This window comes from Maylandia zebra, linkage group LG13 (genome assembly GCF_041146795.1).
Source record: "Maylandia zebra isolate NMK-2024a linkage group LG13, Mzebra_GT3a, whole genome shotgun sequence".
Lineage (NCBI taxonomy): Eukaryota > Metazoa > Chordata > Actinopteri > Cichliformes > Cichlidae > Maylandia > Maylandia zebra.
In genome coordinates, this window is record NC_135179.1 from 34,366,421 (window position 1) to 34,385,546 (window position 19,126).

At 43.4% G+C, this 19,126-nt stretch overlaps 1 protein-coding gene across 2 annotated transcripts in view; it reads right to left on the reverse strand.

The window, feature by feature from the left end:
* Window positions 1–19,126, reverse strand: part of vps8 (VPS8 subunit of CORVET complex) — a 78,332-nt gene that overhangs the window by 30,497 nt on the left and 28,709 nt on the right. For both annotated transcript variants that reach the window (XM_004572041.4, XM_004572040.4), the window contains exons 8-20: window positions 17,595–17,681; window positions 17,320–17,387; window positions 16,692–16,845; window positions 16,542–16,601; window positions 15,746–15,853; window positions 15,464–15,544; window positions 14,091–14,261; window positions 12,689–12,763; window positions 9,783–9,818; window positions 9,578–9,668; window positions 8,911–8,957; window positions 8,738–8,827; window positions 7,504–7,550 (exon numbers count right to left, since the gene is read on the reverse strand). In XM_004572041.4, the coding sequence (XP_004572098.2) occupies window positions 7,504–7,550; window positions 8,738–8,827; window positions 8,911–8,957; window positions 9,578–9,668; window positions 9,783–9,818; window positions 12,689–12,763; window positions 14,091–14,261; window positions 15,464–15,544; window positions 15,746–15,853; window positions 16,542–16,601; window positions 16,692–16,845; window positions 17,320–17,387; window positions 17,595–17,681 (1,115 nt within the window). The remainder of the gene's footprint in view (window positions 1–7,503; window positions 7,551–8,737; window positions 8,828–8,910; window positions 8,958–9,577; window positions 9,669–9,782; window positions 9,819–12,688; window positions 12,764–14,090; window positions 14,262–15,463; window positions 15,545–15,745; window positions 15,854–16,541; window positions 16,602–16,691; window positions 16,846–17,319; window positions 17,388–17,594; window positions 17,682–19,126) is intronic.

A 19,126-nucleotide genomic window follows, 5' to 3' on the forward strand; every position in this document is an offset into this window, starting at 1 on the left:
GTGTGTAGTCAGCGTGTAGTCAGTGTGTAGTCAGCGTGTAGTTAGTGTGTAGTGTGTAGTCAGTGTGTAGTCAGCGTGTAGTCAGCGTGTAGTTAGTGTGTAGTGTGTAGTCAGTGTGTAGTCAGTGTGTAGTTAGTGTGTAGTCAGTGTGTAGTTAGTGTGTAGTGTGTAGTCAGTGTGTAGTCAGTGTGTAGTTAGTGTGTAGTGTGTAGTCAGTGTGTAGTTAGTGTGTAGTCAGTGTGTAGTCAGCGTGTAGTCAGCGTGTAGTTAGTGTGTAGTGTGTAGTCAGTGTGTAGTCAGCGTGTAGTCAGCGTGTAGTCAGCGTGTAGTTAGTGTGTAGTGTGTAGTCAGTGTGTAGTCAGTGTGTAGTCAGCGTGTAGTCAGCGTGTAGTGTGTAGTGTGTAGTCAGTGTGTAGTCAGTGTGTAGTCAGCGTGTAGTCAGCGTGTAGTTAGTGTGTAGTCAGCGTGTAGTTAGTGTGTAGTCAGCGTGTAGTCAGCGTGTAGTCAGCGTGTAGTTAGTGTGTAGTGTGTAGTCAGTGTGTAGTCAGTGTGTAGTCAGTGTGTAGTCAGTGTGTAGTCAGTGTGTAGTCAGCGTGTAGTTAGTGTGTAGTCAGTGTGTAGTCAGCGTGTAGTCAGCGTGTAGTTAGTGTGTAGTGTGTAGTCAGTGTGTAGTCAGTGTGTAGTTAGTGTGTAGTCAGTGTGTAGTCAGTGTGTAGTTAGTGTGTAGTGTGTAGTCAGTGTGTAGTCAGTGTGTAGTCAGTGTGTAGTCAGTGTGTAGTTAGTGTGTAGTGTGTAGTCAGTGTGTAGTTAGTGTGTAGTCAGTGTGTAGTCAGTGTGTAGTCAGTGTGTAGTTAGTGTGTAGTGTGTAGTCAGTGTGTAGTCAGTGTGTAGTTAGTGTGTAGTGTGTAGTCAGTGTGTAGTTAGTGTGTAGTGTGTAGTCAGTGTGTAGTTAGTGTGTAGTCAGTGTGTAGTCAGTGTGTAGTTAGTGTGTAGTGTGTAGTCAGTGTGTAGTCAGTGTGTAGTTAGTGTGTAGTCAGTGTGTAGTTAGTGTGTAGTCAGTGTGTAGTCAGTGTGTAGTCAGTGTGTAGTTAGTGTGTAGTGTGTAGTCAGTGTGTAGTCAGTGTGTAGTTAGTGTGTAGTGTGTAGTCAGTGTGTAGTTAGTGTGTAGTGTGTAGTCAGTGTGTAGTCAGTGTGTAGTTAGTGTGTAGTGTGTAGTCAGTGTGTAGTCAGTGTGTAGTTAGTGTGTAGTGTGTAGTCAGTGTGTAGTTAGTGTGTAGTGTGTAGTCAGTGTGTAGTCAGTGTGTAGTCAGTGTGTAGTCAGTGTGTAGTGTGTAGTCAGTGTGTAGTCAGTGTGTAGTTAGTGTGTAGTGTGTAGTCAGTGTGTAGTTAGTGTGTAGTGTGTAGTCAGCGTGTAGTTAGTGTGTAGTGTGTAGTCAGTGTGTAGTCAGCGTGTAGTCAGCGTGTAGTTAGTGTGTAGTGTGTAGTCAGTGTGTAGTCAGTGTGTAGTCAGTGTGTAGTTAGTGTGTAGTGTGTAGTCAGTGTGTAGTCAGTGTGTAGTTAGTGTGTAGTGTGTAGTCAGTGTGTAGTTAGTGTGTAGTCAGTGTGTAGTCAGCGTGTAGTCAGCGTGTAGTTAGTGTGTAGTGTGTAGTCAGTGTGTAGTCAGTGTGTAGTCAGCGTGTAGTCAGCGTGTAGTTAGTGTGTAGTGTGTAGTCAGTGTGTAGTCAGTGTGTAGTCAGCGTGTAGTCAGCGTGTAGTGTGTAGTGTGTAGTCAGTGTGTAGTCAGTGTGTAGTCAGCGTGTAGTCAGCGTGTAGTTAGTGTGTAGTCAGCGTGTAGTTAGTGTGTAGTCAGTGTGTAGTCAGCGTGTAGTCAGCGTGTAGTTAGTGTGTAGTGTGTAGTCAGTGTGTAGTCAGTGTGTAGTTAGTGTGTAGTCAGTGTGTAGTCAGTGTGTAGTCAGTGTGTAGTCAGCGTGTAGTTAGTGTGTAGTCAGTGTGTAGTCAGCGTGTAGTCAGCGTGTAGTTAGTGTGTAGTGTGTAGTCAGTGTGTAGTCAGTGTGTAGTTAGTGTGTAGTCAGTGTGTAGTCAGTGTGTAGTTAGTGTGTAGTGTGTAGTCAGTGTGTAGTCAGTGTGTAGTCAGTGTGTAGTCAGTGTGTAGTTAGTGTGTAGTGTGTAGTCAGTGTGTAGTTAGTGTGTAGTTAGTGTGTAGTGTGTAGTCAGTGTGTAGTCAGTGTGTAGTTAGTGTGTAGTGTGTAGTCAGTGTGTAGTTAGTGTGTAGTCAGTGTGTAGTCAGTGTGTAGTCAGTGTGTAGTTAGTGTGTAGTGTGTAGTCAGTGTGTAGTCAGTGTGTAGTTAGTGTGTAGTGTGTAGTCAGTGTGTAGTTAGTGTGTAGTGTGTAGTCAGTGTGTAGTTAGTGTGTAGTCAGTGTGTAGTCAGTGTGTAGTCAGTGTGTAGTTAGTGTGTAGTGTGTAGTCAGTGTGTAGTCAGTGTGTAGTTAGTGTGTAGTCAGTGTGTAGTTAGTGTGTAGTCAGTGTGTAGTCAGTGTGTAGTCAGTGTGTAGTTAGTGTGTAGTGTGTAGTCAGTGTGTAGTCAGTGTGTAGTTAGTGTGTAGTGTGTAGTCAGTGTGTAGTTAGTGTGTAGTGTGTAGTCAGTGTGTAGTCAGTGTGTAGTTAGTGTGTAGTGTGTAGTCAGTGTGTAGTCAGTGTGTAGTTAGTGTGTAGTGTGTAGTCAGTGTGTAGTCAGTGTGTAGTCAGTGTGTAGTCAGTGTGTAGTGTGTAGTCAGTGTGTAGTCAGTGTGTAGTGTGTAGTCAGTGTGTAGTCAGTGTGTAGTCAGTGTGTAGTCAGCGTGTAGTCAGTGTGTAGTCAGTGTGTAGTGTGTAGTCAGTGTGTAGTCAGTGTGTAGTCAGTGTGTAGTCAGTGTGTAGTTAGTGTGTAGTGTGTAGTCAGTGTGTAGTCAGTGTGTAGTCAGTGTGTAGTCAGTGTGTAGTTAGTGTGTAGTGTGTAGTCAGTGTGTAGTCAGTGTGTAGTCAGTGTGTAGTTAGTGTGTAGTGTGTAGTCAGTGTGTAGTCAGTGTGTAGTCAGCGTGTAGTTAGTGTGTAGTGTGTAGTCAGTGTGTAGTCAGTGTGTAGTCAGTGTGTAGTTAGTGTGTAGTGTGTAGTCAGTGTGTAGTTAGTGTGTAGTCAGCGTGTAGTTAGTGTGTAGTGTGTAGTCAGTGTGTAGTCAGTGTGTAGTCAGTGTGTAGTTAGCGTGTAGTCAGTGTGTAGTGTAGTCAGTGTGTAGTTAGTGTGTAGTTAGTGTGTAGTTAGTGTGTAGTGTGTAGTCAGTGTGTAGTCAGTGTGTAGTTAGTGTGTAGTTAGTGTGTAGTCAGTGTGTAGTCAGCGTGTAGTCAGTGTGTAGTGTAGTCAGTGTGTAGTTAGTGTGTAGTTAGTGTGTAGTGTGTAGTCAGTGTGTAGTCAGTGTGTAGTTAGTGTGTAGTGTGTAGTCAGTGTGTAGTTAGTGTGTAGTGTGTAGTCAGTGTGTAGTTAGTGTGTAGTCAGTGTGTAGTCAGTGTGTAGTCAGTGTGTAGTTAGTGTGTAGTGTGTAGTCAGTGTGTAGTCAGTGTGTAGTTAGTGTGTAGTCAGTGTGTAGTTAGTGTGTAGTCAGTGTGTAGTCAGTGTGTAGTCAGTGTGTAGTTAGTGTGTAGTGTGTAGTCAGTGTGTAGTCAGTGTGTAGTTAGTGTGTAGTGTGTAGTCAGTGTGTAGTTAGTGTGTAGTGTGTAGTCAGTGTGTAGTCAGTGTGTAGTTAGTGTGTAGTGTGTAGTCAGTGTGTAGTCAGTGTGTAGTTAGTGTGTAGTGTGTAGTCAGTGTGTAGTCAGTGTGTAGTTAGTGTGTAGTGTGTAGTCAGTGTGTAGTCAGTGTGTAGTCAGTGTGTAGTCAGTGTGTAGTGTGTAGTCAGTGTGTAGTCAGTGTGTAGTTAGTGTGTAGTGTGTAGTCAGTGTGTAGTTAGTGTGTAGTGTGTAGTCAGTGTGTAGTCAGTGTGTAGTCAGTGTGTAGTCAGCGTGTAGTCAGTGTGTAGTCAGCGTGTAGTTAGTGTGTAGTGTGTAGTCAGTGTGTAGTCAGCGTGTAGTCAGCGTGTAGTTAGTGTGTAGTGTGTAGTCAGTGTGTAGTCAGTGTGTAGTTAGTGTGTAGTCAGTGTGTAGTCAGTGTGTAGTTAGTGTGTAGTGTGTAGTCAGTGTGTAGTCAGTGTGTAGTTAGTGTGTAGTCAGTGTGTAGTCAGCGTGTAGTCAGCGTGTAGTTAGTGTGTAGTGTGTAGTCAGTGTGTAGTCAGTGTGTAGTCAGCGTGTAGTCAGCGTGTAGTTAGTGTGTAGTGTGTAGTCAGTGTGTAGTCAGTGTGTAGTCAGCGTGTAGTCAGCGTGTAGTGTGTAGTGTGTAGTCAGTGTGTAGTCAGTGTGTAGTCAGCGTGTAGTCAGCGTGTAGTTAGTGTGTAGTCAGCGTGTAGTTAGTGTGTAGTCAGTGTGTAGTCAGCGTGTAGTCAGCGTGTAGTTAGTGTGTAGTGTGTAGTCAGTGTGTAGTCAGTGTGTAGTTAGTGTGTAGTCAGTGTGTAGTCAGTGTGTAGTCAGTGTGTAGTCAGTGTGTAGTCAGCGTGTAGTTAGTGTGTAGTCAGTGTGTAGTCAGCGTGTAGTCAGCGTGTAGTTAGTGTGTAGTGTGTAGTCAGTGTGTAGTCAGTGTGTAGTCAGTGTGTAGTCAGTGTGTAGTTAGTGTGTAGTGTGTAGTCAGTGTGTAGTCAGTGTGTAGTCAGTGTGTAGTTAGTGTGTAGTGTGTAGTCAGTGTGTAGTTAGTGTGTAGTTAGTGTGTAGTGTGTAGTCAGTGTGTAGTCAGTGTGTAGTTAGTGTGTAGTGTGTAGTCAGTGTGTAGTTAGTGTGTAGTCAGTGTGTAGTCAGTGTGTAGTCAGTGTGTAGTTAGTGTGTAGTGTGTAGTCAGTGTGTAGTCAGTGTGTAGTTAGTGTGTAGTGTGTAGTCAGTGTGTAGTTAGTGTGTAGTGTGTAGTCAGTGTGTAGTTAGTGTGTAGTCAGTGTGTAGTCAGTGTGTAGTCAGTGTGTAGTTAGTGTGTAGTGTGTAGTCAGTGTGTAGTCAGTGTGTAGTTAGTGTGTAGTCAGTGTGTAGTTAGTGTGTAGTCAGTGTGTAGTCAGTGTGTAGTCAGTGTGTAGTTAGTGTGTAGTGTGTAGTCAGTGTGTAGTCAGTGTGTAGTTAGTGTGTAGTGTGTAGTCAGTGTGTAGTTAGTGTGTAGTGTGTAGTCAGTGTGTAGTCAGTGTGTAGTTAGTGTGTAGTGTGTAGTCAGTGTGTAGTCAGTGTGTAGTTAGTGTGTAGTGTGTAGTCAGTGTGTAGTCAGTGTGTAGTCAGTGTGTAGTCAGTGTGTAGTGTGTAGTCAGTGTGTAGTCAGTGTGTAGTGTGTAGTCAGTGTGTAGTCAGTGTGTAGTCAGTGTGTAGTCAGCGTGTAGTCAGTGTGTAGTCAGTGTGTAGTGTGTAGTCAGTGTGTAGTCAGTGTGTAGTCAGTGTGTAGTTAGTGTGTAGTGTGTAGTCAGTGTGTAGTCAGTGTGTAGTCAGTGTGTAGTCAGTGTGTAGTTAGTGTGTAGTGTGTAGTCAGTGTGTAGTCAGTGTGTAGTCAGTGTGTAGTCAGTGTGTAGTTAGTGTGTAGTGTGTAGTCAGTGTGTAGTCAGTGTGTAGTCAGTGTGTAGTCAGTGTGTAGTTAGTGTGTAGTGTGTAGTCAGTGTGTAGTCAGTGTGTAGTCAGCGTGTAGTTAGTGTGTAGTGTGTAGTCAGTGTGTAGTCAGTGTGTAGTCAGTGTGTAGTTAGTGTGTAGTGTGTAGTCCGTGTGTAGTTAGTGTGTAGTCAGCGTGTAGTTAGTGTGTAGTGTGTAGTCAGTGTGTAGTCAGTGTGTAGTTAGCGTGTAGTCAGTGTGTAGTGTAGTCAGTGTGTAGTTAGTGTGTAGTTAGTGTGTAGTGTGTAGTCAGTGTGTAGTCAGTGTGTAGTTAGTGTGTAGTTAGTGTGTAGTTAGTGTGTAGTCAGTGTGTAGTCAGCGTGTAGTCAGTGTGTAGTGTAGTCAGTGTGTAGTCAGTGTGTAGTCAGTAGTGTAGTTAGTGTGTAGTCAGTGTGTAGTCAGTGTGTAGTCAGTGTGCAGTTAGTGTGTAGTTAGTGTGTAGTTAGTGTGTAGTCAGTGTGTAGTTAGTGTGCAGTCAGTGTGTAGTCAGTGTGTAGTCAGTGTGTAGTCAGTGTGTAGTCAGTGTGTAGTCAGTGTGTAGTTAGTGTGCAGTCAGTGTGTAGTCAGTGTGTAGTCAGTGTGTAGTCAGTGTGTAGTCAGTAGTGTTGTGTGTGTCAGAACAATGAGGCGCCTGCTGAGTGTTACAGGTGTTACAGCAGTGACACATCTGCTGCTGTCAGGCCTGCAGGTATCAGGCTGTTGTTCTCCTTCATCTCATAGTGGACACAAATTATTTTTTGTGGCACAAATAATTTGTGTGGCATCAGATTAGATGCAGAACAGCTGATTGTTCTGTGAATAGTGTTTGTTTAAAAACGTCTTGGCTGCATTTAAAAGAATAGCTGCAAAACACTTACTTTTTTGAAGTAACTATATAATTAACTGCCCAACATTGGTCATTATTTACTGTGTGTTGCAGACAGAGTTACAGACTCTCTCCCAGACCACAGACTCACAATACAGTCAGAGCTTTTTAAAAATAAAGAAAAGAAAGTTGTGTTTTCAAAATTGGAGTTCAAGTTATTTTCCTTCCAACAGTGTTAACATGCTGCAGGTCAGGAACAAGATTGTTTACATTCTCATTGTAAGTGGGCTGAAGCAGGTAATTAAAAGTAGTCTAACATAAATGCTGTAATTTGATTACTTTAATAAACATGTAACTTGGATGCTGGCGTGACCACAGTGCACACGTCTGCTGTCGCTCACAGTGGTCCAGGGGACGCTCAGGGAGTTTGTGTGTTCGCTCACACACGTGAAACATTAGAGGGAACACTGGTGTGCACTGGTGGAGTTTTTTTAATATTTTCATTGTAATCTATAAGCGTGTTTCAAATGCTGTCTGCAAGTTTAAAAACATTGAATTAATTAAAATTACACAAGAAGTTTTAAGATCTTTTGTCTTCATTTTAGTGTCAGAAGCTTTGATGACCCACTTTGTTGAATATTACTCAGTAAGATTATACTGTCAACTGAAAGATGAAGACTGATGGCTACTAAGCCTTTTTCTTCAAACTGAGCCTCATTCATCTGATCACACACATTCATAGAGGCACTCTTTTCTATACTTAAGGGGTTTATCTGAAATTCACGGTCACACAGTCAGCTGATTCGCCAACTTTCCGATTGGTAGACGACCTGAGCCAACGCTGCCCCAAAGATAAAATAGCAGACCTAAAAGGTTATCCATCCACCTATCCTCTTCCCTCATCCTATCAGGTCACACCTCAGACAGGGCTAAGCTATGGGCAATTTAGATTCACGTGTGTGTTCACGTACGCCCTCTGTAGCAGCAGGCAGTAATCCACCAGGACTGGAACTACATCCTGAGAGAAACACAAAGAGAGGGTGGGGTTGGTAGAGAATTACTTCAAATGTTAAACATTCATGTCAACAAAACAGAGCTGATTAAACAGTAACAATCAGCATCTTAACTCTTTCAGCTACATACACATAGCCCATAGGTAAATCATGTTGGCTGCTTTATGAATACCAGCAAGGACAGAGAGAATGGAAACACTGGAAAACTCTCCGCTCTCTATGTGCAGACCTCTCTGCATTGACACCTGTTATTAATCTCTGTCTCTCTTGCACAGCATCCCGTCTTCCTTCTCTCACCCCAACCAATCACAGCAGATGGCCCCGCCCCTCCCTGAGCCTGGTTCTGCTGGAGATTTCTTCCTGTTAAAAGGGAGTTTTTCTGTGGGCAAAGTGCTTGCTGATTGGGGGTCATATGAGTGTTGGGCCTTTCTCTGTATTATTGTAGGGTCTACTTTACAAGCCTTGAGGCCACTGTTGTTGTGATTTGGTGCTGTATAAAAAAACTGAACTGATTTGAATTGGAAATCACTTTTTTTCGAACAACACGGGTAAATTTCTGTATCCTAAAAATGTTGCACAGCCACCGGCCACCAGATGGAGCATCACTGTTGAGAAGCACCATCAATCTGTTAGTCTAGGCCTGATCTTTTTCTTAACACCGTCAGAATGCCATCCTGGATACAAGATTTTATTTCATTCATTTTTGAGCAATGTGCATCATTCTTAATGCACCGGCACACTTTTAGTCTTTATTTTTTACACATCTTTGTGGTATCATGCTTTCGTGTTATAGTTTACATCAGTTCTGTTTAGAGTATAATGTTGGTACGATGCGAGGTGCTGCACATTTAGCAAGCGTGGGATTAATGGATTTGTCTTTGTCCATTAAACTCTTCTGGAACTGAAGCTGATATCTGAGTGTTTCTTAGTCTGTCTCATTTTTCTTTGAGTCAACTAAGTTCGTTGGAACGTCCCTAGCTCTAATTATAATGCTCTGCAACCAGGGAATCTTTTTTTTCTACAAAACACAGAACTTGAGGCCAATATGCTTGATGAACTCAGATCCTGAATAATAAGATAAGAAGACTCGTCAGTTTAATACAAAGTGGACTGATCGGTTGGACGCCAGTACCATGCTACTGTACTAACTTTGTGGCTACACACTTGTGCTCTCTACGGCAGTTTAGTTTACCTGGAAATGTTGCTCCATCACTTGGATTTTGCCTTGTTCTGGACACTTTTTCAAAGCATGCTCAGCAAACTGGAAAAGGATCTCGATCATCTGTGGACACGGTGAGTTTAGAAAGCTGAAATGTCAAAGTAAAAGTAGATTTGATGCAACAGACAACGTTTATCTTTCCTCACCTTGTCACTGACCACTGCCTTCCTCTTCAGAGAATCTCCATACAGGCCTTAAAAACACACAGTTCACAAATGATCTGTCATAAGTAGTATATATAAGTACAGTATGTATAATATAGTATATATAACAGTATCAGTATAATGTTATGAGTATGGTAACATTTAGCTACAAGCATGCAGTGATACTGTTTGTCATAAACTGGAAACGACCCCACTGTTGGTGCTGGTGTTGGTCAGGAATTATTCTTTGCAGGCAGCTTATTAGGGTCATGCTCAAGAGAGTCAACAGATTTGACCAAAGTGCCAAAAGCGTGCATTAAAACTTCATAGCCCCAAGACAAATGGCAGTGAAATCCAGGATACACATATCATAACTGATGGCTGGTCACACTGGATATGACCAAAGTCTGGATTATCACACGATCCTACTGGCATCCAAGCAGAATGGGCACCAGCTGTGCACATTTCTGGAATGCCAATTAGTTAATCACATATCGTACACGAGAAGCTGGAGAAACACCAAGGACTCAGAGAAGAGGTGGAGAAGATGTGGAGGGTGAAGGTGACGGTGGTCCTAGTGGGCATCGGAGCGCTCGGTATAGATATCGCAGGCAAGTGTAATGTGTGGCTGTGATATCGATGACAGAGCAGTGAAATGAATTATACCCACCAACCACAGCCTTAGCAGCTCCCTCGTGAAAGGACCAGGCCAAAGAGAGGGCTTCAACAAAATGTTCCTGCTTCATCAAGCAGTCAATGCGCTGGACATATAAGCAGAGACAGGGAAGGGCAAAGGTCAAGGTCAGGCCTACGCAATTCTAATTAAACAGTGATTGTTGCTGCTAATGGACAGATACTCAAACTGTCACACCCACCTCTCTCCAGTTCCGTAGAGTCATAATGTGAGCTGACTGAGGGGTGAGACAACATAACATTAGACAGTCAAATGGGACACGCTCAGTGTGTGCTCTTCTCTGAAATATGAAACTCTTCTGATTATTAAACCTCAAAACCCCGAAAATATACAATGTATACATAACTGATAGGTCCTAGTCATAGTCCACCGAGGACAATGACTGTCTTTTTCTGTTATGACTCAAACTTTATTAGATTTTAATATTAAAACAACAACAAAGAAACAAAGAAACAAAAAAACAAACAAGCCAGAAGACAGAGTGGACAAATTGAGAATCGATGCATATTTCCACCCAAAGAAAAAGATCCAAAACAACATAAATACACAATGATGCCAATGTTTCACACAGACCCAATTACAGCTTTCCTATTTAGTCCGACCTTAACTAATGAAAAGTAGTTAGCCCATTTGTCGTTATAGTCGTCCAGTCTATTCAGCAGTCTATAATCTTTCGTAAGCTGCCACTTGTCCCAAAGAGTCGATGAGGCCTCCACTCTTTCACCAACAGCTTCCTCTCCAGCATAATCGCCGTTTGTACCCAGCAAGAGGAGTGGGTAAGTGACTCAAAGCTGAAGGGTCTCCTAATACGTAAAGACTGTTCATGAATGGGACCTTGACCTACAACCTTCTCTACTACTTTGTGAATATGAATCCAATGATCTTGGACTTTGACGCACCCCCAAAGCAAATGTAAAAGAGTGCCACTTCCCTGCTGGCGCTTCCAGCATGCATCATCAGTCGCTCGACCCACCCTGTGCAACCGTGAGGGTGTCCAGTATAATCTATTTAAAATCTGAAATGGGAACAATCTTGAGTTCACGTGACATTTTTTTCAGATTCCTGAGGATGCCATTCCTCCACTGTAAAGCCGTTAAGTCCATTTCCCACGTTCTTTTGAGGGACAGTGTGTTAGGATCAGAAGCTAATAAAAGCGTTTTGTTCGCCTTGTAATCGGAAGGTTGCCGGTTCGAGCCCCGGCTCGGACCGTCTCGGTCGTTGTGTCCTGACACACTTCACCTGCCGCCTACTGGTGTTGGCCAGAGGGGCCGATGGCGCGATATGGCAGCCTCGCTTCTGTCAGTCTGCCCCAGGGCAGCTGTGGCTACAACCGTAGCTGCCTCCACCAGTGTGTGAATGTGAGAGTGAATGGGTGGATGACTGGGTGTGTAAAGCGCTTTGGGGTCCCTAGTGGGGACTAGTAAAAGCGCTTTACAAATACAGGCCATTTACCATTTAAAGGGAACTTTGCGGATAAACCAAATGTATTGGTCATCAAATGGCTTCGTTGCAGGTCTTTCCAAAATCCCTGCCTAGGTAAATCAAATTCTTCTGCAAGTTTTCCAAATGATTTAAATATACTGTTTTCATATAGATCCCCCAGCACTGTTACACCTCTCTGGAACCAGAGCTTCCAAAAGAAGGGTAATTATGGGATCTGGTGGTGGGATTACACCCAATACCAGCAGACTGGTTGAGATATGGGTCAAAGTTGAATAATTTGGACATTCTTTTCCATACTTCTTTCAAATGAGAAAATACCGGCTGTGATTGGACGTGGGGGGGCAGATTAGTTGATAAGCTATATAATGGTGTAAATGGCGAGCAAGCAGTACTTTCAATGGAAAACCAAGGAGGCGCTTTCTCAGGGGGTAAGAAGCAATGTGCCAGATGCCGAAGAGAAAAAGCATAAAATATAAAAGTAGATTAGGCATCCCTAACCCTCCTCTGTCCACTGGTTTCTGCCGTTTTCTCAGATTCAATTAAGCTTTTTATTACTCCATGTAAATGCTTTACAGAGCTGGTCAAACTGTTTGGTGTATTTCAAAGGAACATGAATTGGCAGAGCCTGCAACAAATAGTTGAACTTAGGTGTACATACCATTTTGATTACGTTTACCTTCCCCAAAAATACATCTGAGACCAACGATCAAGATTCTCATATCGCTGAGTAAAGGTTCAAAATTTATCTTTATCAGGTCTGACAGATGAGGCGGGAAGACTGTCTTAATGCTGCATTTCCTCAACACTGAAGCCAATTCACAGAAGAGGCACCTTCAGGGTTTGAACACTGTTTGAATGGAAGAATGAGCCAAAGTCACACCTGAGCAATCAGCAGAGTCCAGCCTGCACACTTCTATCAGTATTCACATCCTCATTAACAGCAGCAGTCCGGTTACAACCACAAACGCCTTTTTATAACATCTGTCACAGATGTTTTTGTTTTCGGAGCGGGCAGCGCATCTAAGAAGGAACCAGATTGACTTGGTCGTTCAGTCTTTGTTAACTTTGTTTTTGAGAAACACTCATGAACTGTTCAAGTACTTGCACATGATGTTCTGTCACCACTGATTCTCATCAGTGTTGAGATGTTGCACGCGTTGGAGACGGGGATGGAGTTATTAACTTTGTGTGACTGTAATAAATAACTGTCATTTGTAACATTACTGTTCTGATCACACAACACAGAGATGAACTCGTGGCACACAACATGACCCAGTCAGGAGAGCCAGCGCTCTCTGAACCTGCCATTTCTGTCAGATCTGCCTCCATCTCACCCTACCCATGGCATGCTTCTCTTTCACACTACCGACTGCATGTCCTTCTTCACTATATCCACGAGCCTCATCCGTGATCTCCCTCTTTTCCACCTGCCTTGCAGCTCCGTCTTCAACATGCTCCGTCCAGTAAATCCACCGTCCCTCCTCTGCACATGTCCAAACCATTTCAGCTTCAGCTCCCTGACTTTGTCTCCAAACCACTGAGCCTGAGCTAAAATGCTTCCATTGATAAATAACAAAAGTTTTCATCCATGGTGATGATATAACAGATGTATAGAACAGAAAGGTAAATAGTACAAAACAGTACCTTGGTGCCCAAATACACAATCTGTCCTGCGTAGCTCGAGACTGATTGGTAACAAGCCTTTTCTCCAACTAAAGCCTGAAACACAAACACAGATGTACAGCCAAAAAGTCAGTGGTGAACTCACTGACAATGCTTTCAAACACATTGTTATTATTTTCTCAGGAATTCTGGGACCAGATCCTGAATCACAAGAATTTAGAAGATATGCAGGTGTAATTAATAGAGAAGGTAACCAGGACCTGATTCATGCAACGCTCTAGGTTCAGGTTCAAAATCTGTTTGCATGTTTGCATGAACAGAACTCGATATGTTAAAATCAGGAAGTGTCTTTGTGTTTAAATGAGCAACTATCCAAACGTCCTGTGCTGACCTGTAGAGCTACATTTACTGATAACTGCTGTGCTCATGGTGCCGAGTGAAAGCCACTGAACCTCGTGTCACTCCTGTCCCTGTGCTCCGTGTTCCCTCTGTTCACTGTCAAGTCCGTGTCTCTGTCGTGTGCTTCCTGTTTTATTTTGACGGTGCCGTGTTTTCTCTGCACCTGTCCTGGTCCCACGTTTCCAGTCAATCTCGTCTCTATGTTCCCTCTGTCACCATGTCGTTATGTCGTCGTGTTCGCTCGTGTCTCTGAGTCTGTGCCTACGTGTCGTATCTCCTGTCTTATTTTGATAGTCTCTGTCCTACATCAGTGTTGTGCCTTCCTTCGTCTCATCATGTCCGAGTTGTCTGAGCTGCGTTTCTTCCTGTTTCCCATCCTCTCGTGATCCTACCTGTATTTCGGTCCTCAGAGGCTCTTCGTGCTGCGTTTTCTCCCTTCGTCTTCCTGAGAGTGTCCTAGCTCGCTGTCCTGGTTTGTGTTGCTCCAGTTTCCTACTCTCAGGTTCCAGTTCCCAGTTTAGTTTCTAGTTTTGCGTTTGAGGTTTGTTTTGTTTTTTGTAAATGTTTATTTCTAATGTGGAGTTTTTCCCAGCAATAAAGCTGCACCTTAACTTTAACTTCCTGTTTCTGAGTCCTGCGTTCGGGTCCTTCATCCTGCCTGCCACACAGCAGTTGCCATGACAACATGTCGTCATTATCAATAAAATAAAAGACAGTTAAATATTGCAGAAACTTGTTATAAATCTGGTTACCTGGATACCAAATGAATGATAAGGTCGGTTAATTTCTGGTTCCACATCTGTAACTTATTCTCTGGACAAAGTGACTTGTTTTGTGGTTTCTTCAAAGGCTGAATTTTGTTTTTGTTGGGTTTTTGCTGCATTATTACTAACAGAGAACTGTAGCAGGGTTTTGACTAACATTTTCATGAGTTTTGAATCTCAGATTCCCAAAAAACACGAACTATCAACATCTCAAATGAAAGCCTCAAACGCTGACCATGCCTTACAAACGAAACCCTCACCAGAGCCTGGGAGACGTTTCCTCCAGTTGCCAATGATTTGAAATGTCGGCTGTTATAGACCAGCTGCACCTGCTCCAAGTCCAGAGTCTCCAAAACCTCTTGGCTAGGCCGGTCCACCACGTGCAGCTTTTCGTGGCTGTCCACCAGGACCAGCGTACGGCTGTTAATCCACTGCAGAGACACAGAGGTACAGCAGGAAACAGACAGAGGGTCATATAAATGCCCATGACTGACGGGTGCAACGACTGTACAGCATTAAAAATGAGATGCACAAGTTAAAATGTATTTGGCATTTTTCTTAACCTACACAAGAAGTTTACACACAGGTTCAAATAGATTCAAACGCCATCGTAACGTCACTTCGATAAATGTCCCACCGCACCTGCACCTCAACCACACTACTCTGGCAGCCATCAGCACGTTTCTGGAACAATCCTGGCTGGATATTTGAGAGCTCATTTGAATTGGCTACAGATCCAGCTTTCCCTCAATCATATTAAAATAATCCATAATCAGACAATACACATGTTTAACTATAAACAAGTCTGCACTCATATTCTAACTCACTAGCCCAAACAACAAAGTACATTTTTACATTGGCTAAACACGCTGTGATTAATCTTAAACTTAAACAGTTTTTTATGCAGGCAGCAGAAACATGAGAAGGAAGAAGAGGAAGGATCGTGGATGCACAGGGCCTGCACAGTACGTACCACTGACACCCAGAATCCCACCAGCCACAGACCGACCAACCAAACGTAGCAGTTTGTGGACGACAGTCGTGATACCGAGTGATAGCAACATCAGGAAAAAGGAACAGGACAAGCTCAAGAAGCTCCGAGGGCTGAGAGAGGAGCTCTGGAAGACGTGGAGGTGAATGCAGCAGTGGTCCCAGTGGTAATTGGGCCACTTGGGCCAGTGACCTGCAAACTGGGCAGGTGGCTCCAGCAGATCCCAGGAACAACATCTGAGATCTCTTTGCAGAAAAGCGCAGTCGTAGGAACAGCAAAGATCCTGCAGAGGATCCTCAGGCTCCCAGGACTCTGGCACTGAGCCCCGCCCCGCTGGTGTTTGTCCTGTTTCACTACTGAAGACTTTTTGATGACGGGGACTGAAGTTTCTCCAACAGTGATGTCAGCTCAGCGTTTTATATTATCTGCACCAGAAAGTCTTTGTCCCAGGAAAACAGCAGAATGGAACTTTCTAATAAACCAGAGGTTCACTCCAGGAAACGCTGTCATCAGGAGTGATCGTATTTTACAAGAATAAACCATCCTGAAAGGTTTAAACTCCTAAATACATCCAGCACTCCTCTGCTGACCTGTGCATGAGTGAGTATGTGCCACTGTTGAGCATCTTCTCGGGGTACTTACACTTAGGCTGATGATGTCACAGCTGAGCTGGAATTGTCTCTGTTTGATGACGTGGATCGTCCCCGATTCCTCTTTCTTTACCTGAACAAACAGTGGTGGAGGAGAGAAACATGATCCCGGGATAACTGCTCTTTGACGGAAGTGTTTGCGCGCTTCAGAAATCAGACGTCTGGGAAACATTCAGTCCAACATTATTTAGTGTCAGCTTGTATCCTCGTAGCTTTAACATAGTAATGATTTACATCTACTGAAAGCTTTGATATATCACAGTTCAGCACTTACCAAGAGGAAGTGGACGGTATCTCCTTTGCAAAAAGCCAGGACTGGATTGACCATCTTCTGGACAGCAACAAACTGCCAGGCCAGCTGAGGAACGCTGGATGGATCCGACTAACAAAGGAGAACATAACACGACATCGGAAACGAATCTCACGGAGCGCCTCTGAGGGTGTGCCACGTTCCCATCACCACGTTGTTGGGGAGAAAACTCTGCCCTGTCCCGCTTAACTGTGACGTGATACTAAATAAAACGTAGACACGTTTTTGAAATAAGATCCAACCTTTAACTTCTTTAACTAAGAAGGAACAAAAAGGAGAGGAGCATGTAGAAGCACATCCACTGTACTGGGAAAGACACATATTTTGAACAAGGGACCAGTGGCTGGTAACACCACCAGATAGAAATCCAACTTTCTAGTTGCAAAGCAAAAAAATGCTAAAAACAGCAGCTGAGTCCCTTCGGACATGTTGGCAAGTTAAGAAATGAATGATGATGCTGAGTGTGAAACTGAGCCGTTCAAAGCATCAAAGCTGTTGATTTTAACGTCTCCTACGTGCTGACTGTCAGAGAGACACACGCTCGAGCAGAAGGCGATTCGAGCTGGAACGAGTCTTTCAGGACCTCTGGGCAGTTCTCTTTGTGCCTGCCTGGTAAACAAGGACTCGATAGCTCTGCTCTGCCTCTTGATTACAGTTCATGGTAAATGAATACAGCACAACAAAGTAGTGCCATCACATCTGACACGATGCCTCATCACGTCAGTGGATCTGACTCATACATGCAAACCGCACTTCATACCTTATTGTAAGGAAATGTCATCCAGACTTTCAGGGAGGGCTTTAATCCAATGACTAGAATCTGGGGTGAAAAGACAAAACCATCAGAACCTGATGCTGCACGAATGAGAACACGATTATGACCTGCGGACGACCTTTGGCATCTGCACACCTTAGTGAGAGATGCCATAGCGAGCAGAGAGTAGTGCGTGATGGGATGGTCTCTGAAGTCCGGAGGAGAACGCAAAGGTTCGATACAGCACACCTCCCCTTTAGAACCACTGAAGAGACATCGAGAGTCACATGACCGCATCCCCATCACCCTCCTGAGAACAAACGAGGGGAAAGCAGGGAAAGCAATGAGAAAGATGAACATAAAAAATCACCGAATCAGAGTCGAGTTAAAACGGCAACACTTGTTGCTGGTGGGATTACATGTGTTCATTTAAGAGGTAGAAGACCAAAAGGTTCTTTCAGCACCTCGGTTACAAAAAGCATCCTCCCCTCAGCCTGCTCATAGATGTACGTGTGGTATAAGTGTGAAAATGCGGGGTCACCTCCTTCTTCAGTTATCACAAGATCTTTGAAAAACTTGAACTCTGACCTCGAGGTTAAAGTTACTAACTCATCTGAGATCTTTAGTAGATGCACCTATGCTATCAATTAGAAAATCCTCATTTCCAGCTATGCCAACAATACTCCGTCAGCTTTTCAGTGCTGAGGGGTAAAAACTGCTCAGGAACATAAAACCTGATGGTTGAAAATAACATTTCTGTAACATTTAAAGCCGAGTCGTTCACCTGAAAGCCAGCTCAAAAACAGATCCTCCACTGTCATTGCACACGGCAATAGTTGGGTCATCTGTGAACTGCAATAACAAGAAAGGCAAAAGAAGAACTCAGGACAGAAGTTAGACAGAAATCATCAGGGAGGAAACATTTGACATCTCTGAGCCGCAGGTAGAAAAATACAACCTTTGTTACAAATGTTTCCTTAGTAATAGTAGTGGAGGGGTGACGTTTGGTGACAACAACAAAACAAAGCTGACTTTGCAAGTGTGTGTGTGTGCATGGACCTTCACATGCAGAATGGCTGTCCCAGGAGGGTGGGCATCAGTGATGGTCCTCAGAAGCTTCCCATTGGCTAGATCCCACATTGTAATCTGATCGTGCAGACGGAGAGACGACACGAGGAAGGTGGTCATGAGCTCAAGTGAAAGCTGTGAACACATTCTGCAGTGCATTCCTGTCATATCAGCAACGCTGGTGCTAATTTTATTTTTGCTACGACCTTAATATGTTTCTGAAATGGAGAATGAAGCAATGATTTAAAAGGCTGGAAATGAAACAAAGATGAACAAATCAATCATTTAATGATCGTTCTGAAAAAACTAGGCTAACACACGAAAATGCATTCGATTAATAGTAGAACGGACCTTATCCTGACAAAACAGTGTGCAAGTTTCACTCACACAGAGGATGACATGTGATCAACCTCACATTATGAGCGCCTGCTACAGTCCTAAATAATCCGTATAGTTAAAATGTGCAAATCTTTGCAAAGTAAAGATTTATTTAGGAAAATGCATTAACAGAAGGTTTAATGAAATGTGTCTGTAGCCCAACACAGGGCCACATAGCGCTGGTATGGCTGGTGGAAGCAGATATTGGTAGGCTGTGTTACTTCACTATTAACTGCTTGACAAGCCACTCAACATTTGCAAAGCAGTAATGTTAGTGACGTCTTTTCTTTGTGTTACAATATTTTTGTATCATATTTCCCCATTTCTGCATCAGTGTATTTTGATTCTGCCAATTATGGTATCCAACCTGCACATTAAAAGACAACAAGTAATAAACAATTACAAATACACATGAACCACACTAACAAATATAACCTGTCCAAAACAGGGATTCTTGTTCCTTTGATCCTTGTATTGGTGTTATTTTAAATTCAAATAAAATGTTAAAAAACGTGGTGTCTAACCCGATACTAGTTCATGCAGTTATTACGTCTAGTTTGGACTACTGTAATCAGGACCCATACAGACCTTATGGGACCGTATCACCCCAGTCCAGCACTTTGCGCTCAGACTGCTGGTTTACTTGTGGTTCCTAGAATATTTAAACAGGAGGTAGAGCCTTCAGTTTCCAGTCTCCTCCCAGTGGGAACAGCTCCCAGTTTGGATTCGGGAGAAGACACCCTCTTTGTTGTGGAGGGAGGAGCATCCATCATAATCAACTATAACTTCACAAACAGTGTGTTTGGATTTCGCAATGAGGATGTCGAACAGAATGCAGTAATTTGCAAAATGTGCCGTAAAACTACTGCTAAAGACAGCAGTGCAGTGAACTGATCCTATTAGCTGAAAATGTTTTAAAGTGTGCACGTCAGCGTCCCCCCACACACTAAAGAAAACGTTAAACCAGCTGTGACTGTTCTTCAGGCGTTTTCTAGACTTTTCTTTCTGTAATTTGAGGTCATCAATATTTTACAATTTTCATATGTTATAATCACAAAGGAGCACGTTTTTAATTTGAATCGGATTATTTTGTCTTGTGAATTTGCCACGATCAGGACGAAGCGCACGGATTCTAATTATTCATC